Raw genomic sequence first — 25,231 nt, forward strand, 5'->3', positions numbered from 1 at the left:
GGAGTAAAAGGGGAGCAAAAACCGCGCCTGTTCCTTTTCTCAGAGATTTGCCGCGTGTTTGGGCAAATGCGCTAACATTCAAAAAAAAATATGGCCGTCATATTTGAACCGTCCAAAATAGAAGAAAATTTCCTTGCGTGTTTTTGAAGCTCTCATGCGGTGTAGCGCTAGATCGACCATCACGCCCGAACCCACTCAATGACAGATCACAAAATCGGGAAATAAACAAACGACACCTGGCTCCGCAGTCCGTGTGTGGGCCTCTCTACTTTCAAAACATTCTACGTGGGTTGATATTTATGACACAAAAACAAGGAAAATCCCGCTAGGAAACGAAAAGCGCAAGCTGCATTGATTAGGGTATTTTCCACCGAATATCCAAAGTGCAACACGATGGCCGACCTGAAGAAGGACTTGGATGAGTATCTGCTGCTGCAGAGCGATCAAAAGAAAAGCTTCAAACTCGAAATGCCAAAGATGCCCTCGATATCTACCCCAGGGCTGGTGAGTAAACTGTTCGGCAAAAACCAGGAAAGCGAGGCGAACAGCTGGCTCAAGGATCCCCAGGAAACGTGCTGCCCCAAGCTGGTGAGTGTGGTTCAGTGAGTTGTTTTTTACTTGTTTTAATCGTTTCCTTTGGTTGCAGAGTCGAATACAACGCATCGTAGGATTTGTCACCTGTCTCGGATTGGGGGTGTTCTGTATGATCGTGTCAACGTTCTACATTCCTGTGCTGATCCTCAAGGCAAGAAAGTTTGCCCTTCTGTACACGTTGGGAAGTATCTTCTTCATCATGAGGTTCGTTTCGGCTACATTATTGATTAAAACCTTTTAATTACATTCGCTTCTATCTTTCAGCTTCTCGTTCCTGAGCGGTTTCGGAGCAATGTTCCGGCAGATGTTCTCCCGCGAACGGGTTGCCCTGTCCATATCGTACTCATGTTGCCTAACAGCAACGCTATACTTTGCCATGGTTGAGCAAAGTACCGCTCTGACCGTGCTGTTTGCGGTGGCACAAATCATCACACTGCTCTGGATGATCCTGGGGACGATTCCGGGAGGCATGACCGGGGTCAAATTCTTCGGACAGATGTTTCGCAGTTCGGTTTCGAGCAACCTGCCGGTGTAAGGAGCGGGAGGAGCAGCGTTCAACTAATCCATTTAGATTTGTAAGTATATCTCTGAACCTAAGACGTCAATATTGAAAATTAAGAATTACTATTAATCTTCGGGAGCCATCCCTGTGATCGATGCGGAAACGATAACTGTATTACCTAATATATATTTGGAAAGGTACATGTACAATGAAAGGACTTATCAATAAAACTTCAATCATTATTTCATGAAGCTACACATAGGCGCCAACTTAGGGGGGGCAAGCATCGTTTTGCCCCCCCAATATTTGACGATTTTCAGATTTTCCCATACAAAAAATCAGAAAAACCAGGCTTTGCCCCCCCAATAAATTGGCCAAGTTGGCGCGTCTGAAGCTACAGGTTAACATGATGACATCCAACTACATAAGTGACCCGATTTTGTCAGCCCCTTTTCGGAACACATTTTTTGCTCTCTTCAAAAACTTAAACAGTTTTTCAAACTTGTTATTCCTCTATGTTCTGCATCTCAGCTGTCGTTTGATGATAATGTAGTCGTATAGTTGCTTAAGGCATAGGTCATTGTAAATTCAGGGAAATGAAAACGCCGACAATTTAGCCAGACAAGGTGCGGCTTCTAGCTTTGTAGGCCCTGAACCTTTCTGTGGAGTTCCTGAGTGTGCTCTTCGGATGAATCTAAAAACTTAGGATACGTCCATGGTAGAATCTAATGGGGCACGTTCGGTGCAGTACAAGATTTGTAGTAATGAGCTGAATTTTAGAATGGTGAGAAGGTCAATTCTCCGTTTCTGCAATGAAATGGTTGCCTAATTTGAAGCTGTTTGAGCAAAACTTTGGATAACTATGTTGTTTATGTTGCAAGAAACGGAGAAAACACCAACACTGTTGCCCAAAGTTTTGCTCAAACAGCATCAAACTAGGCAAGGAATCATAATACCCACGCTTTTTGCACCATTTACTACAAATTTAGTACTCCATCGATCTGTCCTATTGGAATGCCACAGATACATCCAAGCAAGCGAAAAGGTTCTTAAAACCTAGTGCAGAAAAAGCCAGGTCCATACTGAATCTAAACAAAAGAGAGTTCAGGGTAATTACTGGTCTGATGCCCTCTGACCGAGTAAATATCATCTAAGTAAGTTTGGAAAAACTCAATCCTCCGAGTGTCGTTTCTGTCAAGGAAATGGAACAAAAAGCGTGGGTATTATGATTCCTTGCCTGATTTGATGCTGTTTGAGCAAAACATTGAAAAACTGTATTGCAGTTTTCATAAATACCTACCCACGATTTTTGTACCATTTCCTTGCAGAAACGGAGAATACCTCTCACCATACAAAAATTCAGCTCATTACTACAAATCTAGTACTTCACCGATCGTGCCCTATTGTTTTGCTGTAAGCGTTTTGTGTGTATCATTGCTATAGAAATAATTTAATTATTAATCAAGCCCCGTATTGCAAAAAAATAGCTAAATTCACCTTTAAGGACCTTTAAATTCCTTTAAGGACGATTTTAACTAGAATTTTCTACAAGGGTTCATTCATAAATGTCATAACGCTAAAATTGGGCGTTTTCAATACCCACCCACCCCTTCGTAACACAGTTTATATGGGGAAAATTATATTTTGTTCGAGCTGTAACACCATGAAGGACACCCACCCACCCCCTCCAGCGTTATGACATTTGTGAACAAGCCCCAATGTCATTGTACCTACATTTTTTTTCGATTAGCTTTAAATAAGAGTGCTTGAGAACTCAATCGATGATTCACTCATCGTGCACCGACAATTTTCATTCAGTGCAGTTTGACAGCTCGTAATCAACAAAAAAAAAAGTTTCAGTCGTCCTCATCGCCCAACGTATCTAAATACCAAGGTAATATACTCCAACTATTATTCTTGTATTGGTGAGAAAAGGAAAAAAGCGAAAAATAGTTATGAGATTTGTGCAGATTTGTATGGGCGCATCACTATTTAGCAAACTTTTTTGAGAAATTATGCTCTCACATGATAGAATTAATTATTAAAATGCATCTCACTAGATAAAAAGTGACTTCCATGCAATAAATCAGAAAATATCGCCATTTGAAAATCAATGAGAAAAAAAATTTAATTGGTTCTAAACATAGCTTTACAGCATTTAGAAACGTTTAAACTAATAAAACTTTACAAATTTTGCAGAAATAATGACATTCTAGAGTAAAATCAAAAACTTTTCATAACTAACGCAGATGTGTTAGTGGGCCTCGTTATTGACGTTTGCGGAAATATCTTACCTTGGTATTTAGATATGTTGCTCATCGCCGTCGATCTTTGTTTTTCTGCGGGGTGTTGTGCGTTATCTCTCCTTGTGGTGGCTAGTCGTGTATCGCGTATACAGAGAATGTTCGCAAATAAAATTGTCCCAACTAGTGGTCGCTGAAGCATTGAGAGTGCGAAATTCGGTCCCTCCATAATCGCAGCCAGGGCCATGGAGTGTGACGACGCTGCAGTCGAACGGCAAAAGCTCGTCTCCAACGACGAGGAAGACGACCAAGCAACCATCACCAATTTGTCCTCCAGCGGGCAGGCGAAATCAATCCAAACACCAATCTCGCCCGTGCTTAGCAATAAGGTGAGTCATACCTACAGATTAATGAACTTTGGATTAAGCTAATCGCTCGATTGCGGTTTGTGTAGATATTTTCCAGCGGCGAAACGAGTCGCAGCCACAACTCCACTAGCTATCCGGCCAGCCTGGGAAAGACGGAGAAGAGCGATGCCCCTCCCACGGCCAGGCTGAATTACGTCAATGAGCGTAGGAATCAGGAAGCCAAGGCCAAACCAAAAAAGCCTCCAAGGGGTAAGTTAGTAGAGTGTTATCAGTCGATGACCTATCGTGTAGTTTAAATATTTAAACTTTCGATTGCACCTTTTTATGTAAGCTTGATTTCATTTCAATACAGTAGGCCTTGTGTTTTTGTTTCTTTATTCTTTTTCATGTTTCTGTTCGGTATCATTTGGTTTCACCGCCAACTTCGATTTGTTCGTGCCCCTCTTGTGTTATGTTTGCGCCTACTGCGTCCAGAGCTGACCCCAAGCAGCGCGGCTACGGTTAGCTCTAGTGGCAGTAGTAATCTCCCGCTCAGCTCGCGGCTTAACCTCCGCGGCGCTCAGAAGGCAACTTCTGACCACTCGCAGGCCAGTAGCAGCCGGCAACACTCGAATGCCGCCACGGCCAATAGTAGCTCGATTAGTTTGAACAAAAGCTATAGTTTTACCTCACGACCACTAAAGCATCACTCTTTCATATCAGAAGTACCGGACGTGCGGCACATGGAGCGGGCACTGCTCGGGCTGCTGGAGGACTTTCACTCGGGCAAGCTGAAAGCCTTTGGTAAGTAGTTTGTCATTTTCTACAGGGCGTCAAATCTACAAATTATATCTAAACAATAAATATTGAACAGCTACAGTAACACCATAGCACCCAAGTGTCGTGAATTGGCCAAAGATTGCGTTATACGGCATATTGATACAGAGGGTGGCCAAAATGTTTGGGATAGGCAACTTTTTTTCTAGTCTAGTCTACACATACACAGCCATGGGGCTGTCCATAAACCACGTGGTCATTTTTTTTGGGACTTTTAAACCACCCCCCCCCCCCCCCCGCGTGGTCATTAGTCCATACAAAATTTTTTATTTGTCCATACAAAATGGTCATTGGCCGAAGCCCCCCCCCTTCCTCTAATGACCACGTGGTTTATGGACAGCCCCCATTCATTGAAAGAATCCTGGAAAATGATAGAATCGACTACTTCTACCATTTTTTTTGTCATTATTAATGCTTGCAATACATCAAAAATGCATTACAAGCATTAAAGCGGCCAGGCCTACTGTGCAGCGTTATTGATTCTACAATAAAACCATTAAGACGGGGACATCTCGTACCAACCGCTCAGTTTTATATAGAGAGCTACAGTGTATCAAACAATTGTCCGTACAGCAATTTTTTGGCCAAAATAACTTTTCATTCAAATGTTTATAACTTTTTTATACGTCAATCAAAAACACTGAAACTTTGACCAATCATGAACCATATATTGAAGCTCCATTGGTAAAATTTTGAGCGAGATCGAGTATGTTTTCTGAAAGTTATTGAACTTTTAGTAAAACTTATAATATTTTTGAACACATTTTTAAAACATATATCTCAATATGTACTCGCTGAAACTTTTTCAATCTTTTTTGTGTTACAGCTTATATCTGAGGCTTTCATATGCAGCTTCGTTTGAAGTTTTATGCTCACTACAAAAAATATGAAAAATCTGTATATGTTCAAAGTATTATTTGGAAATTTATCATATTTTGATCAATAGAAGTGCCAAGTGTTTTCAACTTTTTTAAACTGTCTAAATGTAATATTTTTATACAGGGTCTACTAAACTACATATGAAGAGTAGGTCCTATGCATTTTTCGTTTAGTAAATGCATTTTTATTGGTGGAAAACGTTTGGCAGATTATATGTGCAAAATATGGATTTTTTTTCAATATCGTCAACTACATGTGTCCCGAGATGAACTAGCCTAGGGCTAAAAATCTCGTTAATACAGATAAAAAAAAAACTACATAAGCACATTTTTCATATTTTCTGTAGTGAATATAAAACCTCAAACGAAGCTGCATACGAAAGCCTTAGGTTTAAACTGTAACACAAAAAAGATTGAAAAAAATTCATCGAGTACATAGGTATTGAGATATAATGTTTTAAAAATGTGTTCAAAAATATAATAAGTTTTACTGAAAGTTCTATAACTTTCAGAAAACTTATTCGATTTCGCCCAAAATTTTAACAATGGAGCATTAATATATGATTCATGATTGGTCAAAATTTCAGCGTTTTTGATTGGCGTATAAAAAAGTTATAAACATTTGAATGAAAAAATATTTTGACAAAAAAATTGCTAGGCCCTTGTGCCTAGGTTTAAGCGCCTTTGCTCGCTCTCTGAAATGAAACAAAACACTGATTTCTAGGAGTTGAGGCGCTGTAACGTAACAAAAACAAGTCCTCAAGAAGTTGCGAAAGAAGATGAAAGAAGAGAAAATAATATGTAGCCTGGAACGATCTCACCAATTCGCCAGAAAACTCCGTGGAAAATCTCAAAATGCAACATCGTTGTCCAGAAAGCTTTTCACTAGTATCTTAAGTACAGTAGCGCACGGCGTCACTGCTGCCATAGCAGCATGCCTTTCCCTACTCAGTTTTTCCCTTGGTTTTCCCCCACAGCTTTCCAAGCCAGCACAAACTAATAAAATCGAGAACACTAGCAGGACTTCTAACTTCGAAAACACTTTCACGGCTAGTTGATATAGGTTCTCAGCGTCTGCGTAATGGATCTTTATCCTGGCCGGGAACGATTCGCGTTCCTTGCACTGGAATGCGCCACACTCGCGACGGCCACTGGACCTCGAACTGCAGCTTGAATCCATTCGCGGCACAAACTTTACGAACGTAAATTGCTTCACTTTACACGGCTTTCCTTAATCGTTACTAAACTTGTGAAAGATTTTCACCCGAATCACTTTCCGGATGGCGTAGCGCAATAGTTAGTTCATTTTTCACTGTTCGAATTGGAGGTACAGTCGACTCTCCACATGTCGATGTTCTGGGATAGGCAACACACACTTTGTCTTCTCCAGAGATTCCTATAGGCATTTTTACCCTTCTTACACCCATAAGATTCTTAAAAGCCAGTTCGCGAGAGCCGCAACCCCTTCTTGTATCGATGTGCTCCGATTAAGCTGGAATTTTCAAGGTATGGTTTTCCATATAAAAGATGATATCTGGCCAATTTTCAGATTTTTTCGTTAGGGGGAAGTGGGGTAAAATAGCCCTCAAAGATTTCATGTCTAAAACTAGGTAAAATCACTAAATTCACAATAACTTCCGCAAAAGTTAACGGATTCAGCTGAAATTTTGCATGGACACTCTACTCCTATGGCACTTCCATTTAAGCCAAGCGTTGGATTTTCTTTGATATTTAATTTGAAGAAATAGGTTATTTTCATAATTTTGTTGACGATTTTCAGGGCGCCTGTTTTCGTACCAACAGAACTAGGATGAAAAACTGAGTACTACGTTTTGAAGGATTACTGTGATATATGTATGTTCCATTCGGCCACCCCTCGTCGTCAGGTTTATATATATTTTGACAGAAAGCATAACACAGTCGGATTGAAGACAGAACAACAACGCGTGTGAACATGTAAAACCATTATAATCGCAAATAAAATGTTTCTTTATGTTTTAATCTAATAAAACATTACATTGGCGACGGGTTGTCGATCGTAACGCGCGTAATCGAGTGAAAAACGACGGAAAAAGGATGGCGCAAGGGCCAGCGTTCCGTAATTTCGACTGCGGCAGTGAGGAATGGGAGCTGTACAAGGAGCAGCTGGAGCAATATTTTGCTGCTAACGGAGTGCAGCCGGATATGAAAAGGGCGGTTTTGATAAACCACTGCGAAGCCAAAACCTACAAGCTTCTTCGTGATCTGTGTACGCCGGATGCTCCAGCTTCGAAGACGTATGACGAGTTGTGTGCGCTACTATCCAAACATTTCACACCGCCGGTAGTAGTACACAAGGAACGGCGATATTTTTTGCGTGCAAAGAGGGAAGAAGATGAGTCGCTGAATGATTGGGCCGCTCGCTTGAAGAACCTGGCCTCGAATTGCAAGATGGGTAATCACCTGCAGCACAGTTTGTTGCTGAAATTCATCGACGGATTGCAAGGTAAAGCGTACGATAGGATCTGCGAAGAAGACGAGTCGTTGACATTCGAACGAGCGTACGAAATAGCAGTAAAGTACGAGCCGGATTCTCCCAGAGCAACAGGAGTGTTCCAGATCGACCGAACCAAGTCAGGACCGAATAGTAAGCAAGGAGCAGCAAAACGAGGAATGACGACGGGACTCTGCTTGGCGTGCAACAAACCAGGTCACTACAGACGCGATTGCCGTTTTAAGGAGTACGTGTGCAAGAAATGTCACAAGCGCGGCCATCTGCAAGCAGCATGTTCGCAGCAGCGGAATTTCTTCGTGGGTCACCAGAAGGAACAGGATGACCATGAGGAGTCGGATGAGGTGACGATGCAGCAAAACTTTATCAGTAAGTGCAATTTTGGTGCTGTTTACTCAGTGAGTGAGGTACAAGGATCTGATTCACCAGTGTTGCTGACTGTCGAGATTGGTGATAGAGAATTTGAGATGCAGCTTGACACAGGAGCCTCGGTGTCAGTCGTTTCGTGGGCCTTTTATCGTGAACATTTCCTTCAGTACAAATTGTGCAATACAGCGATACAACTCAAGGGGTACAGTGGTGAAAAACTCACAGTGAAGGGTATCGTGCAACCAGTGGTTAAGTATAGGGGATTATCGAGTGCACTGACGATTGCCGTGATAGAGAACGGAGGACCACCTCTTCTGGGAAGAAATTTCGTTAGTCAGTTCCAACTGCGCATATTTTCTCTAAACAGTAAGGAGTACTCCACTCAGGAGCGTCTACAAGGTTTAATTGCTCGTCATCGGGATCTGTTTAGTCCGGGGTTGGGCACGTACAAACATTGTACAGTAAATATCGAGTTGGAGGAAAACGCGCAGCCAGTGTTTAGAAAACCGAGGCCAGTTGCTTATAGACTTGTGGACAAAGTATCAGCGGAGTTGGATGAAATGGAGAAAGACGGAATTATCAGCAAATGTGACAATTCGAGTTGGGGAACACCATTGGTGCCGGTGCTCAAAGGTGACGGTAGTGTAAGACTCTGTGGTGACTACAAATCGACGGTTAATCAAAGTGTGAAAGACGTAATTCACCCGTTGCCAACAGTGGAAGAAGTTTTTAGCAAGCTAAACGGTGGTCAGAAGTTCACTAAGCTAGACTTGTCGAAATGTTACAACCAATTTCTGTTGGACGAAGAATCTCGAGAAGTGTGTGCGATTTCCACCAACAAGGGGGTTTATAAAATGAACAGGCTGCCATTCGGCGTCCGTCCTGCATCTGGAATAGTACAACGAGAATTGGAGAAATTGTTATGTGGAATTCCTGGAGTTCAAATTTTTTTGGATGATGTGTTGGTGACGGGGAAAGATGATAAGGAACATTTGGCGAATCTGGCAAGAGTACTAGATGTTTTGGAGAAGGCAGGACTAAAACTGAATCAGGCAAAGTGTCAATTTTTCAAGAGTGAGGTAACATACGTGGGCCATGTGATTGGACCAGATGGTCTTCGTAAAACCGAGGATCGAGTCAAAGCTATTCAGGAAGCCAAACAGCCAGAAAATGTTCAAGAGGTTCGCGCTTTTGCTGGACTCGTGAACCATTATGCGAAGTTTGTAAATGGTATGGCCGAGATGATGAGTCCTCTTAACCGTCTTTTACGAAAGGGCGAAAAGTTTGTTTGGACGCAGGAGTGTGTGGAAGCATTTGCGAAAGTTAAAAGGGAGATTTGTCAAGATGTTATGCTAGCTCACTTCAACCCAGAGGCAGAACTTGTGTTGGTATGCGATGCGTCGATGAATGGAGTTTCCGCTGTCTTGTTGCAGAAAGAAAAGGAGCGGGAACGACCGATAGCTTATGCTTCGAGAATTCTCCACTCGGCGGAGCGGAACTATAGTGTCATAGATCGCGAGGGTTTGGCAATCGTGTATGGTTTGAACAAATTTTTCCACTATTTGATCGGAAACACTTTCACTATAAGGACTGATCACAAACCCCTCTTGTCAATTCTGAACCCAACAAAAGGAATACCACAAATCGCTGCGAGTAGGATGCAAAGATGGGCAAATTTTCTGGCCGGCTTCAGCTATAAAATTGAACACGTGAGCTCGCAGAACAATATAGCAGACTATCCGTCACGAGTTCCATTCGAATCGTGGAAGCTTTGGAAGGAGGATGATAGCTTTTTGAACTTTTTGAACAGTGGCGAAGAAAAGATGGTGAATTGTGATGTTGTGCGCGAAGCGATGAAGGATGACAAAGAATTGACGATCGTTCTACAGAACCTGAAAACAGGCAAACCAATTGAAAAGGATAGTCCTTATCGAAGATTCAAAGACGAACTTTCCGTGGAGAATGGGCTAGTTATGCGGGGAATAAGGTTAGTCATCCCGAGCAGCTTAAGAAAAATTGTGTTTGCTCAACTTCATCGGTCACATTTGGGAGTTGTCAAAAGTAAGTCGGTATTGAGAAGTTCTGTGTGGTGGCCAAACATAGATGAAGAATTGGAAAGCTACATCAAAAACTGTTCAGCGTGTTTATCCAACAAACCTTCTCCTGAGAAAGCAAGATTGATTCCATGGAAACCACCCCAATCTGTTTGGAGTAGGGTGCACCTAGATTTTGCAGGCCCAGTGAACGGTATGAGCTTTTTAATAGTGGTAGATGCGCTATCCAAATGGGTGGAAGTATTTCCTACGACCAAATGCGATACAGAGTTTGTGTTGGATAAGCTAATCGATTGTATCAGCAGATTTGGGATCATGGATGAGATCGTTTGTGACAATGGGACTCAGTTCACAGCTGGAAAATTCAGGAACTTTCTAGCCGCGAACGGAATTCAACTACATTTAACAAGTCCGGGACATCCAGCAACCAACGGCCAAGCAGAGAATGCAGTGAAAACATTCAAGGCATCACTTTTGAAAAGTCTGACCGAAGGAAGGCGAAATATTAGAGAGGTAGTTGCAAACTTCTTGATGGGATACCGATCGGCAAGGCACTGTACTACAGGAGTCTCGCCAGCTGAGATGATGACAGGACGTCAAATGCGCACAGCATTAAACCTTGCAAAACCGACGAAAACGAAACCCATGTCGAAGATGGAAAAGGAAGTCAAATCGAAAATACTGAAGCATCAGACAGACCAAATACATACGTACCGCGGTTCCAGGGAAGCTGTATTCGGCTGCGGTGATAGGGTAATGGTTCGAGATTACTCAAATCCCAACAAAGCAACGTGGAAACCGGCTGTTGTAATCAAGTTATTTGGACGACGAAACTACCTAGTGAAGCTGGGGGCTACAGGTAGGGAAATAAAGCGGCATGTCAACCAGATGATACCAGACACAAGAGAGGATAAGGTGGTTCAGAACGAAACGGAGCACCAAGAACCGGTTCCGAGAGGCATGAAGGAACATGAACCGGTCACGCGACAGACGGTTACGAGGTGCTACCGAGCACCAGTGAAGCGATCGCGGGAAGTCGAGAGCATACCCACCGAGAGATGTGAAGATCTTGAAGTGTCAAACCCGATTCTGGAGGAGGAGGACTTCGAAGAAGCGCAAGAGTCCTTCATGGATCCGCCACTCATACCGGAGCCGCATAGTGGGGGAACGAGGGTGGCAGGTTTATGTGATACAGAGAATGGGGCAGAGTCAGTTGATCGACCAAGTTCAGATATAGTTGAGGACGGGGGAGTAAGTGATAATAGTGATGATGGACTAGAATTAGTGGGTTTTGAACGAGGTTTCTGGAAATTTAGGGACTACGTAGGCAGAGTATTGAGTAAATGAATGACTAACGCAAGTCTATTTCTTTCAGATTTCAGTATTTGAGACTCTACATCAATACCTACAGAACTCTTATTCGTGGTAGAATTTCTTTCTTTTTATTAAACATTTTGTAACATTGATTTAGTGCGGGGGTGTGATATATGTATGTTCCATTCGGCCACCCCTCGTCGTCAGGTTTATATATATTTTGACAGAAGGCATAACACAGTCGGATTGAAGACAGAACAACAACGCGTGTGAACATGTAAAACCATTATAATCGCAAATAAAATGTTTCTTTATGTTTTAATCTAATAAAACATTACAATTACCCAAGAGCTTTCATTTGATATGTGATCCAGATGCGCCAACTTAAAAACTTTCGAAAAAAAAAAATGTTTTTTCGGGGTATGCATTTTGCCCCATATTTTTAGCTGTCTAAAGAAGTGTTGTCGCAAATTATGACAACGTTATTTAACTTTCAAGGGTTTTTCTTCAACAGAAAAATGATGACTAAGAAATGCAATTTTTGGATTTTTTTCATTTGGGGAAAGTAGGGTAAAACGAACTAACTCAACCTCCTTTCGAAATAACGTTGCTACGATATTCTCTGATCGGACTTAAATTTTCAGAGTTCTTTATTCTACTCAAGAATAGATGCTTAATCACATTTTTTTTTCTTTGGGAGGATAACGGGGTAAAACAATTCTCAGAAAAAAAATGTTGAAAATAATTAAAATTTCAAAACCTACAAATGCTTTGGTAAAACGTGGCGAAATTTTATGAAATTAGAAAAAAAATAATTTTTATTGCTTATTCAAATAAGCAAGTCTGACAACATTTTGACGTCGATAAATGTCACAGATTAGCACGTGGTGTGTGATTCACCGGATTCTTTCTCGATTTTTCTTTTGACATGCATCTCCGGTTCAATTTTCTCTCTTTTTTTTCGTGAAAGTTGCAGCAGTGCACAATGGTCCACGAAAAAGATTTACCGCGAATTATGCCTTCAGCACCTGAAACTTAAAGAAAAAACACAAAACTAGATCCGATTTCCGTACAAAATGACAGGTAAACATCTATTGCAAGTTAATACACAACAGAATGCCTTTAAATTATTGTTAAAGTTTTCAAAACTGTGTTTTATGGAGGCATGTCTTATGATGTATTTTTCAAAAATGGGTGACACTTGATCCCCCTTTGAGCACATGGTTTATTTAAAGGGAAAATAATTCCAGAGTCTTCCTATTCATTTTCTTTTCGAGTTTTCTTGTATTTTCGATGAATATGGAGTGTTTGAAATTGTAAGATTTCCTTGCCGTATTTTCAAAATGGTGTAATCATAAATATGAGTTACAATTAAATAAATAAGAGCGAGGAAGTATTTAGTTTGCGATTTTCAATATCTGATTGGCTTGCTTGCACCGGGGTACGGTTTGAGAACCCCTTTGCTCCGTGCAGTGCTACCAAGAAGGGGAGGCGTATATTTTGCTCAACAGATGGCCTGTAGCGGTAGCCTGATGGATGACAGGTGTGAAGCAATTAGCGAACGGATACGGGGAAACGCAATGATCACTTCGTGGGATGGTTGGGTCTCGAGATGGAAAAATCGGACGGCAGAGGGGACTCGAGTTGAGACTATCAAAGCGTGAACATCTCCAGAAAGTTTGACTGTGATTCGTCGTAGCGTCGAGATTCGTGATACGACCAGATACGGCCAAGCAGTGGCCTGAGTGTCCTCCTGAACCGATCGTAATTCGGCACGTTGCCAATTGAGTACAGTTGGAGCCACCCTTCATCACCAGTTCTGACCATTTTCGATTGACGAGCTGGTCCAAACCGCAAGTGATCGCCATTGCCGACCTCGTGCAGTGCCGTTGTGGGGGCTACGTTTACCACCGTCGAAGCCAGTGGTCGAGGTGGCACACCGCTTTCACCGACGTCATACGAGCCTCCTGCTGTCAGCACGGTACCCAAGAACGTCGATTTTGTCGCGACCCTGCCCATTTTGGACGCCTGTGGGCTATCTTTGTGACCACCTTGCACGTGGCCGTCGAAGATATCGCTCTGTTGAAAGACCGCCATTACCGAACGCCCGTCGGCACCTTCCCGGGTGCGAGCTTTGCTGCAGATCCGCCTTTGTTGGACACCAGTGCCCTTCCAAGCTAGTCGCCTTGCACGCGGCCGTCGAAGCCTTCGCCATCACACGGAAGACCGCTAGTACCAAGCACCCGTCAGGATCCTCCCTGGTGCGCGCGGCTGACCGCCTCCGTGGACAACGCTGCCAGTCACCGCCACGACTCCGGGCTGCCGTCGCGGCCAAGCGACCCGACAAGCCATCTTCGTTGCTACCACACACCGGCCTCCGACCACCACCACCGCCTCCAAGCCACCCTCAACACCTTCGCCGGTGGCCTATCGGCTACCCCGTCATCGCTACTGGATACGACCCCTCTCCGCTAAAGTGAATGCCTGCAAAGTGAGTAATATAAGTTCGAAAACTAATCCCCACAATCTTGCTATCTAATCAGACCCGAAAACCTCCCCACTACTCGGTTAACGACCCTGGGACTCGAGGACACAAAAGAGGCCTTTTGTGCCCGCCTCGTCGGCTGCCGTTGGTCGGCCCAGCAGCCTGAGGTTTAGGTCGATTCCCCCTCTGGGTCTCGATAGGCACGTCCTCGAGGAGCGGTAACAATGGGGAGACTTGATCCCCCTTTTCTTGGTTTGTACTAAAGTTATAATTACACTAGTTTACAGCATTTTTGAACTCGGTAAGCTGATGATCATTTTTGGTGTAGAATCATGCCCTGAGTACGAAAACGCGAAAGAAAAAAATTACAGTAGAGCGAAAATTTTTTCGACTTTCCATACAAGGTTGATGATTTGGAATCGATTTTTGTTCTATTTTTAAGCAAAGTCGCTCACTTCAAACATCTCATTCTCCGTAAGCAATGCTCCGATTGAGCTGAAATTTTTACTGTAAATCGCCTACATATGATTTGTCAAATAAACGTCGAGAAAAAATTTTTAAGTTAGTTTTTTCTTATTGAAAAAAATACATTTCTTCAAAAAATTTTGGAAAATTTGCTAAAATATAAGAAGATCGTTCCTAAAACTCGCCAATATCTTGAATTTCATCAATCTGACGCAAAACCTGTATTCAGATGATCGAATGGTATTGAATTCAGCTCTTAATTTATGGAAAAATATTTGAAATTGGTTGAACAAAACGCAATATATTTGAATTTTATTAGATTACATATTTTGAAAAGTTGCAAAACTCGATATTGAGCTAAAACTCAAAAACTGTTCTACTTAAAATTTTTTGAAGGTCGGTTTCGAAATCAGCACTAAATTGTGCTTCGGAAATTTTGGTCGTTGACAGAAGTTCACGACTTTCGTTTTATTTTGTAAACTTGTGTTATCTGACACATTTTATCGTTGAATAGACTAGAATTCCAAGTAAATAGAGGCTTCCGAATAGATTTTTATTTTTCACATGTATAATGTGTGTGTAATCCTCGAGGGATCAAGTCTCCCCATGTCACTGTTACGTATACTAAGCTGAATTAATTAAAATATGTTAACAACAGCCTTATTTGGATAAATAAGTTTGGAAGTATCTTATTTAAACTATGTGCTGTGAAATTTTGACACGATTTGGTTCAAATTTCACAAAGTTATTGAGATTTTTTGGAATCGCCTAAAAGATTTCTGAAGGACTGAAAACAAACCATCAGCCGTTAAAAAATAATGCAATGTACAATCAAAATCACTTATAGCCAAAACATAGTCGTTTGTACAGGAGTAGTTTTGGAAAAAATATGCTAGAAGAAAAATGTTTTTGATTCCGAGCAAATATGGGGGGAACAAGTCTCCCCAGGGATCAAGTCTCCTCAGTCTCCCCTATGGGGTAAAATGCATACCCCGAGAAAAAATTCTTTTTTTTCGAAAGTTTTTAAGTTGGCGAATTTGGGTCACATATCAAATGAAAGCTCTTGGGTAACCCTTCAAAACGTAGTACTCAGTGTTTCATCCTAGTTCTGTTGGTACGAAAACAGGCGCCCTGAAAATCGTAAAAAAAATATGAAAATAACCTATTTCTTCAAATTAAATATCAAAGAATATCCAACGCTTGGCTTAAATGGAAGTGCCATTGGAGTAGAGTGTCCATGCAAAATTTCAGCTGAATCCGTTAATTTTTGCAGAAGTTATTGCGATTTTAGTGATTTTACCTATTTTTAGACATGAAATCTTTGAGGGCTATTTTACCCCACTTCCCCCTAACGGAAAAATCTGAAAATCGGCCAGATATCATCTTTTATATGGAAAACCATACCCAGAAAATTTCAGCTCAATCGGAGCACATCGATACAAGAAGGGGTTGCGGCTCTCGCGAACTGGCTCTTAAGAATCTTATGGGTGTAAGAAGGGTAAAAATGCCTATAGGAATCTCTGGAGAAGTTTCTGGAGAAATTCATGGATAATTTCTTGAACGATTTCTTCGAAGAAAAAAAAAGAATCTCAGCATATCCCAACAAACATTATTGCTGCTGTACAACAACAAATGAATAAATCGCTTTTAAACTTGAATTTGAAAATTTTAGCTAAATAAGCTGTTATTCAGCTGTCATTAGGATATTTCTGAAAGAATGGAAGGATGAATTTCTGGAAGGAATCTTTTGCAGGAGCTGTAGGCGACCCCTACGGCTTTCTTCAAGTAAGTCATGGTTGGATTCCTGAACAAATCCTGGAAGGAATCGTAAATAATTTGTTGAAGAAAATTGTTAAAGAATTCCTGGATGACTTCTTGGAGCATTTTCTGGGTCTGTATGCATCCCTCTAAAATTATCTTAAAGACTTTTAATACAGTTCGCTGGAGAAATTCCTTTATATATTCTTAAAATAACTTAAAAAAATGCTAGAGGTATTCCTGAAGAATTTCTTGGGTGCATCCTTGGAAAAGATATTGAGAATTTTTCTGAAATGTTTGAACGAATCGCTGAAATTTCTGAAGGAATCCTTACTAGAGGAATTCTTGGAGTCTCTGGAGGAACTCGTGAAGGAATGGCTAAAGTAATTCCTGGAGGAATTCCTGCAGCAATTTCTGGAGGAATTTCTGAAGGATTTCTTGGCGGACTGCCTGGAAGGATTCTTGGAGGAATTCCTGAAAAAAATACATGGAGGAAATCTTGGAGTAATCCCTGGAGGAGAAATTATTGGATTAATTTCTGGAGGAATCCATGGTAAAATTCATGTAGGAATCCCAGGACAAATTGCTGGAGGAATTCCTGGAAAAGTTTTTGAAGGCATCCATGTTGGATTCCGTGGTAAAATTCCTGGAGGAATTGCTTAAAGAATTTCAGAAGGAATCGCATAAGGAATTTCTGGAGGAATTTCTAGAGGAATTCATGGAGGAATTTCTGACGGATTTTTTATGCTGAAGGGACTGCTATAGGAATTTTTGAAGGAATTGCTAGGGTTATTTCTTGGAGTTATTCCTAGAGGAATTCTTGGAGCAATTCCTAGAGGAATTCTTGGGGTAATTTCTGAAGGAGTCCTTAGGGGAATCCCTGGATGAAATCCTGGAGGAATGCCTGGTGGGATTCCTTCTGGAGGAATGTCTGGAGGAATCCCTTGAGGAACTTCTGGAGGAATGCCTGGGCGCATCCCTGAAGCAACTTTTGGAGGAATCTGGAAGAATTCCTAGAGGAATTCCAGGGAGAATCCCTGAAGGATTGTTTGGAGGAATCCCTACATAAATTCTTGGAGGAGTCCCTTGAGCGATTCCTGGCGAAATCCCTGGAGAAATCCTAGGTGAAATTCCAGGAGGAATCCCTGAAGGAATCTCAATAGCATTTTAGGAAGAAATCTCAGGAAAGTGTATTGAAGTAATTGGAATTCTTGTAAAAAATGTAAGAATTTTAAAAAGAGTTTGTGAGGGAACTCTTGGACTAAGGTACACCGGGGCAAGATGAAACAGCGGGTTAACATGATGTTTTCTATTGATGATAAACAATTTGATTGCCATAACACATAGTTTATGATTCACAAAAAAAAAATTTTTCGAAGGATAAATTTCCAAATTTTATTGAAATCTATTTAAAAACTTCGCGCTTCATCTTGCCCCATCCGTTTCAACTTACCCCGGTGTACCTTAATCCAAGTAGTAGTTCCTGTCTGAATTTCTGAAGAAAACCCAGGATGTATCCCGGAAGCAAGGGAATCCCCTTGACAATTCCTGTAGGAATTCCAGGATGAACTCCTAGGGGAATTCCTGAATGAATTCCCGGTGGAATCCTTGGAGGAATTTCTAATATAATCCCTGGAGTTGTTCCTGCAAGAATCCCAGAAAAAATTCCCGAGTTAATTCTTGGGGAATTTTTCAGGGAATTTCTGGAGGAATTCTTGAGTGAATCCCTGGCGGTAGTCTTGCGGGAATATCATTAGGATTTCCTGAAAAAAAAATCCCTAGGAGGAATCCCATGAGGATTTTTTTAAATCCCAGGAGAGCTTTCTAAACGAATTTCTGGTAGAACTTCTGTACTGCCGTTCTACGCTCAATTGTTCCATGTTATATGGGAATGCTAACAACTATGCGTAGAACAGGAATCTCTGGAAAAAATTGAAGGTATCCATGTCATATTCTGGTTTATCGACCGTATTCTATTATTAACTTGATGATTTTGTGGCTATATCGGTCTCTTTCTACTCATAGTATAAGGGAGTAGAGATAAAAGTGGATAATGAAATGATAGATATGATAGAATTCGCTAGGTAACGAACAAATGTGAAAATTTATAGAAGGTGAAATTAGGCAAGTAAGGCCATGTATTGAACGAATACATCGAATGCGTGAGACTTCTGCCGTGCGACCTGTGCTTTTAAACAGATCGGCTTGGTTGGTAGTTCATACCACCTTACCAAGACTGGCAAAAGTTTCAGGCACCCGAGTGCCTATGTATTGTCCTGTTTTCATCACAAATTCTATCGATCGGTAGCTTTTTCGGAATTCGCACTCCGTTCATAGGGGTATGCCTATATCGTGTTCTTCCTATTATGTAGCTTTTTCGATCTTATAGGATAGAACACTTTTCCCTATGAACGGAGTGCGAATTCCGAAAAAGCTACCGATCGATAGAATTTGTGATGAAAACAGGACAATACATAGGCACTCGGGTGCCTGAAACTTTTGCCAGTCTTGGTAAGGTGGTATGAACTACCAACCAAGCCGATCTGTCCCAAGGAACATTCACTCATTTAACCAACATTGCAATGACATTTTTATTCCACATGATTGAATTACAGTTTAACATTATTTTATCACAGCTTGTAATCAGGCGTTGTTCAAACAAAAGTGGAGAAGTTATTCAGCAATCTTTTCTGCAAGCGCGATACAGGCTTTACAGTCGGAAGTAATCTGTGTTATATCAGCCTCATATTAAACTTGTATTCAGCTATAATAACCTGCTGCGAAAACAAAAACAAATTGAAGTGCGAGGTGCAATCATGTTTATTTGTTGCTTCTCAACGCATTTATAACACACAAGCTCTTCTAAAAAATTCTCAACTTGGGATTTGAACTCGTGATCTCCCAATCACCCGTCGCATGCCTTGCCGACTACGCCATCCTGGAATTGGTAAGTTGCTCGCTGAGAGTGTAACATCTTCGCAATGCTGTAAAAGATCAATATTCAGATTTATGGAAGGTTGTAAATATTTATTAAAAAAAAGTTGTGAAGATAACTGCAACTTTGACATTGCTACGAAAATTAGCAAATGTTTCGAATATTTTGCATTGGTGTGCAACAAACATCAATACATATTTAATAATGAGGAACGTTCCAGTAGTGCTCTATTATAATCACTTTGACCTGTTGTTGAATCGAAAAGTGATAATCGAACAAATATATCATAAACCCGTTTAAATAGCTTACTGTTAAGCCATTATTGAACGTTCCCACAATAGCTGAAGTATTAACATCGCAAGCATTTGTTCAACTTATGTAGACCACAATAATCAGCTATCGGAAACTGTGGAACATAAGCTTTTTAACGCGTAGAAAAAAGTTCTTCTTCAGCTTATATTAAAGCTAGTAAGGGCAAATCGAACAAACAAAAATTGCTGACGTTTGTTAAGCTTATAATTTAATTGCTGTTCACATACGTGCCAAATGTTGCATGTTGGTTTATTTACAATGTAAATAGCATTATTTCAGCTTTTTATTCAGCATTTGGTTTTGTTCAGCTGCGGATGTTATAAACCAACAATAGTTCGACATGTATGCTCATTAATGACTTTGAATTGTTCCTTGGGATTACTTGCCTAATTTCACCTTCTATAAGTTTTCACACTTGTTCGCTACCTAGCGAATTCTATCATATCTATCATTTCATTATCCACTTTGATCTCTTCTCCCTTATACTATGAGTAGAAAGAGACCGATATAGCCACAAAATCATCAAGGTATCCATGTCTACAGTATTTGCTTGACGAATTATTACAGGAATCCTGAAATGGCCTTCTAAAGGATTTGTCTGTACAAAACAATGGACGAATTCCTTGATTATTTTTGGAATAATCTCTGATAAAATTTTCTGAAAGAATGCCTGGAAGAAATTTCCCCAGAAATACTTCGAATAATTTCAGATTGAATTATTACAACAATCTCTAGCGGAATTCTTAGAGGAATATAAGGAGAAATCCCTTAAAACATACTGAAGGTACTGCAGAAATACCTAAAAGAATCTATTATGGTGAAATTCCTGAAGCAATTCCCTAACAAAGCACTAGAACAACCACTGGAGGAACCTCCAAAGATGTCCCAGGAGAAATTCCTGGAGGAATGTCTGATGAAATCCCTAGAGGGATTCTTGATGAAATCTATGGAGGAATTCATTATGAAGTCACTGAAGGAAGCTATGGAAAGCTTCCTGGAGAAATTCTTTGATGCATCCTTGCAGAAGAACCTGCAAAAATTTCCTTAAAAAACGTGAGAGGAATTCCTGAAGCTTTTTTGGAACAAATTCTTGAAAAATCAATATCGGAACCCCGTAAGACGTCCATGGAGGAATTCACGAAAGAGAAATTCCTCCCAGTTCTTGCAACTCTGGTATGACATTGACCACCAAAAACTTTGCAAATTCATAAACTTAATTTTACGAATTATGCAGTAAAAAAATCAATCGCCTCTGTACCAGCTGTTTAAATTTGGCGAGAATTACTTAAGCTCACCTACGAATTTTTCACAAATAGGGTATTTTAGTCAATAGTGGAAACCCTTAAATTATTCTTAAATTCTCTGATGAAATCCCTTTCTACCGCTGTATTTCCGTGAGACAATGGTTGATATTCAAAGAAAACTGTATTGGCTTACAGTCGAACGATAATACTCGCCAACGATAACCAATGCGCTTAAAATCCCAACAGGTTCAGGCTGCACAATGGAACAGATGACAAGCATTCGGGAACAGCAGGAAAGCCTGGCGAAGCTGCACTTCGACCTGGGCAATGAGGCGTCCCTCGGTGCCAACGCCGGCAACAACGAAGCTCAATCGCAGAACAGCATGCGCAAACTGGTGGCCAAGCTGGAGCAGCTCTCGTTTTCGATCGAGAAACTCCACTCGAGCAATGTGGAACCGTAAGGGACTCACTCATTTTAGGTGTTAGTGGATATGCTTTAATAAGTAGTGGGTGTTATTCGGAGAAAATTTAACGGATTTCGGTGTAAGCATTTTGGTAAAAACATTGGAGTAAATTTATCGCATATTTGGAAAGGTTCAATAACCATTGATAATAAATTTTTGGACTGGAAAAGCCGACATGAATGAAACTTATTATTTAACAAGAAATTTTGGGTTAAGTTTTTGAAAAAAAACTGAAATTAAGTTATTTTTGTAGGCACAGAAAAAAAGTTTTCTGGGATTCATGACATTCTTGTTTTTCCTAATACTTTGTTTCAATTATATTATTTATGTATTTTAAACATGAAAAAGAAAATGTGATTCGGTAATAAAACATCATTTGATTTTAAATATTTATTTCGCAACGAATATTCACGTTTTTATTACTCAATTGCACTGTTTATTAACAAGATATCACATACCACGGTTTAGTCGGCCTTCTTCTTGGCAAAGCCCATCGTGTAGATGACGCGAACGATACCCAGAATTCCGACACCGCACAGAGCCACGGTGGTCAAGTACAGTACTTTGTCCGCTGGACCCCCTTTCAGGAAAACTGGCAGCTCGTTCTTAGCCTGGAAAAAGGAATCCGGAGTTCAGTTGTTTCGCAGATTTAAATTGAAGAACTGCACTTTTACCTGGAAGAGTTGCATCGATTTGCGCAGCGAATCCGGCAGTTTGTCCGAAATGTACACTTTTGGTTCCTGGTGACCCATGACGATCTAAAAGTATCCGAAATTTGGTGATAACGTTTCACGCCTGTGATTGTTCTTGTTATGCAATCAATGAAAATGTTGATTTTGATTCATGGAATACGATTTGCAAGCTCTAACTTAAAATCCTGTTGATCTATATTTTTGTATTTTTTTCATGATTACTTTATTACTAGAGTATTTGAATTACCTTTCTATCAATATAATCAAATCACAGAAATTCAATTTTCAATTAGAAACGATGCGCACGACGCACTTTTCCACGGCCAAGTGAAGGTATGAAAAACTGACTGTTCTGATGGCCGTTGGCTGCTAATACACAGGCGAATTAGGTACATGCACTTCGATGCGATCTTGTTGCAACTGTAGTTGCACTAAATCTATTTATATCCACTGCCTTCTGCATAGCATCTGATGGGTGGTAGCGGATCGCGGATTGATAGTTGCCACAGGGATAGCCAAATATAAGTTTGAATGTGCAGATTAATCATCACTTAGAGGGGGTTGTGGGGCAAGATGGCTTTGGAGCTTAAGCTCAACTAGGCTTCGAAGGAGCAATGGCTTTGTTCACAAGTAAGAGATTTGCAAAATTGTCTGCTTGTCCCCTTTTGTAATGACTTACACTCCTGATCAAAAATATGGGGTCACCCCCTCGAAAACATGTAATTTTCAAGGCCCATATATCCGTCAATTTGCGTCCGATTTTAAAGCCGATTTTAAAAATCTAACACGTAGTGTCGCAAAACAACGTTTGAATTCCCGTCTTTTTCTACGTGTTAGAGTTGGTCGTAGCAAGAATCACATTGTATACCTGGCCACGTCCTTACAATCGCTAGGAAAGGGTAGAAATGTTAGTTTAACGTCTACTTGAGAAGACACCCAAACTATTCCCATGGACGTTAAGGAAAAATAATTTGTGTTGGTAGGGTAGGGTTGTTATGAGGAACTCTATTCGACAATCTAGAGCGCAGTTGACATTTGATGGACGGTATAAAGATCAGTTAAATTAACTTACCGGAATATTCCTGAAAGAGAGTACCGTGACCGGCCCTAATTCTGCGCAGTCCCTAATTCGGCGCACTTTCTCGAATGTAGCACAAAATCATGGACGCTAGTTCAATATTAGCTTCAAATATATTTTTTCAATATTGTTTCAATAGTAGTAAAAAAGTTTGTGAAGAAATTTTTTTCAAACTAATAACCATTATTTTGTAAAAAAATAAAATGGTGTTGCAAGTACTTAAAATTGCCTGAAATCTGTGTCCGTTAGCGAAGCTGCGTAAAAGTTGCCTCATGAGCTGAAACATTTTGCGACATAAATAATGAAGAGAATGTCTGCTTTTCCATGCGCATCCTGTATTGCTGTCTTCGAGGAATCAGAATCGGCAAAAAACAATTGAATTTTCTTCTTCTTTTCTTAATCTTCTTGTTCTTCTTAGGTGCGCAGAATTCGGAACCGGTATTGAATGGCGGTCCTAATTCTGCGCAGACATTTCAACACTAAGTTTTGAACATATAATTAATAAACAAACAATCCTGTGAATGTAATTACGTTTCAACAAGGTAGCTTATATATTTTAAAGGCTAGTTTACGATTCTTGCATTTTTGATCTGATAGTTCGACCGGACTAACCACTTGTTTTAAAACATTTGCTATCAACCTCGGGAGAAATTTTATGTATTCATGCAAGCATACATCAAATGGGACATATGATGTGAGTTTACATGAAATTTGCTTAAACAGAGGAAACCCTGGAGATTAGAAATACACTAGAACTCCAATGGCGCAGTAGTCACTTTTCCAATTTAAATAAATTAATAACTTTTATTGCAACGACTGATTGTTTTGAGGTGTCCAGCTTGAAGAGCATCATTTGTTTTGGTAAACAAAATGTATTTGACACTTCTGGTACCGCTACTGACGCTGTAAGGGCGTGGCAAACTAGATGTTAGTCACACGAACAGTCGCGACATTGGACTTCTGTGGCTAGTTATTCTAATCCCTGGAGTGAGTTAGTTAAACAAGAATGAAGTCTCAGTTTGCAGCAAATATTGTGCCACATTTTCATGGCGAAAAAGTTTACATTGCTTTTAGAAATGAAAGTAAATTTTACTAAAATGTAATGATTGTACATATTACGTGGATAACTAAAAAAGCTTTACATAGTAGTATTCGGTAATGCTACCAAATCCTTTTGTATAACATGATTAAAATTCACTTTGCTTAGTAATCAAAGTTGGTAGTATCAATGTTGGGGACACGCAAAGTTCCAATACGGTCGTAACATCACATGAAAGTTGAAAATTAAGAATTCATTCGAATTTGATCTATTAATCATGTTTTCATTACAATATGTTAATATGTTATCTTTTTTTAGAGTTTTTTCCATGTGCGCAGAATTAGGAACACTAGTGCGCAGAATAAGGAACATTCCAAAACAGGGTGCGCAGAATTAGGAACATAGACACACTTTAGAAATTCCATGATTTTACATAAAAAATGAGTGTTTTGTATAAAAATATATTTTTCCCTTAATTACAAGGCTAATAACTATGCGCGGTCAAAAATTCAGCCAAATCGGTTCCATTTGGAATTTATTACAGCTGATTGAAATTGAAAAAGTCTTAGGTGCGCAGAATATGGGCCCTCCACGGTATATAAGCATTCAAAAATAAAAATGTTAATAATATACACAATATATCGAAATGCAGATATTGAACGGGCCGAAGGAATAAGGCAGAAAATCAATTCCATATAAAAAAAACACAAGATTGAAGAGGAAAAATTAAATAAAATGAAGATTGAAGAGGAAAAAGTAAGTAAAAAAAAATACAGAAACCGTCCGCAGTAATGATGCATCATTGATTTGATGCACCGTTGCGTCATTGCATTGTTGCATTGCTGAGTCGTTTGTGCATCGTTGCATTGGTGCATCATTGCATAGGTGCATCGTTGCATTGTTGCATCGTTGCATTGGTGCATCACTGAATTGGTCCATCGTTGCATTGGTGCGTTGTTGAATTTGTGCATCGTTGCGTTGGCGCATCATTGCATTGGTACATTGTTACATTAGTGCATCGTTGTTTTAGTGCATCGCTGCATTGGTGTATCGTTGCATTAGTGCATCATTGGATTGTTGCATCATTGCATTGGTGCACGTTGCATAGATGCATAGTGGCAGTGGTACAT

The 25,231-nt window shown here is 40.3% G+C and overlaps 3 protein-coding genes across 4 annotated transcripts; 2 read left to right on the plus strand and 1 right to left on the minus strand.

The window, feature by feature from the left end:
* Nucleotides 1-218: 218 nt before the first annotated feature.
* On the plus strand, nt 219-1,338 carry LOC109420649 (vesicle transport protein SFT2C). Its single transcript, XM_019695062.3, has 3 exons — nt 219-588; nt 647-798; nt 859-1,338. Exons 1-3 carry the CDS (start codon nt 394-396, stop codon nt 1,127-1,129), a joined length of 618 nt encoding a protein of 205 aa, XP_019550607.3. The 5' UTR covers nt 219-393; the 3' UTR covers nt 1,130-1,338.
* Nucleotides 1,339-3,410: 2,072 nt separating this feature from the next.
* Nucleotides 3,411-21,697, plus strand: LOC109411723 (coiled-coil domain-containing protein 28A). Of its 2 annotated transcripts, none has more exons than XM_019685302.3 (4): nt 3,411-3,728; nt 3,794-3,956; nt 4,182-4,490; nt 21,075-21,697. In XM_019685302.3, exons 1-4 carry the CDS (start codon nt 3,585-3,587, stop codon nt 21,287-21,289), a joined length of 831 nt encoding a protein of 276 aa, XP_019540847.3. In that variant the 5' UTR covers nt 3,411-3,584; the 3' UTR covers nt 21,290-21,697. The 2 variants fall into 2 exon arrangements, with proteins under 2 accessions (XP_019540847.3, XP_019540848.1); XM_019685303.3 differs by having other exon boundaries at nt 3,417-3,728; nt 4,410-4,490.
* LOC109420849 (cytochrome c oxidase subunit 7A1, mitochondrial) lies at nt 21,668-22,391 on the minus strand. The gene is made up of 3 exons (XM_019695364.3): nt 22,232-22,391; nt 21,967-22,050; nt 21,668-21,903 (listed from the first exon to the last, which is right to left on the minus strand). Exons 2-3 carry the CDS (start codon nt 22,042-22,044, stop codon nt 21,757-21,759), a joined length of 225 nt encoding a protein of 74 aa, XP_019550909.3. The 5' UTR covers nt 22,045-22,050; nt 22,232-22,391; the 3' UTR covers nt 21,668-21,756.
* Between the last annotated feature and the right edge of the window lie 2,840 nt (nt 22,392-25,231).

The sequence above is a fragment of the Aedes albopictus genome, chromosome 2 (genome assembly GCF_035046485.1).
Source record: "Aedes albopictus strain Foshan chromosome 2, AalbF5, whole genome shotgun sequence".
NCBI lineage: Eukaryota > Metazoa > Arthropoda > Insecta > Diptera > Culicidae > Aedes > Aedes albopictus.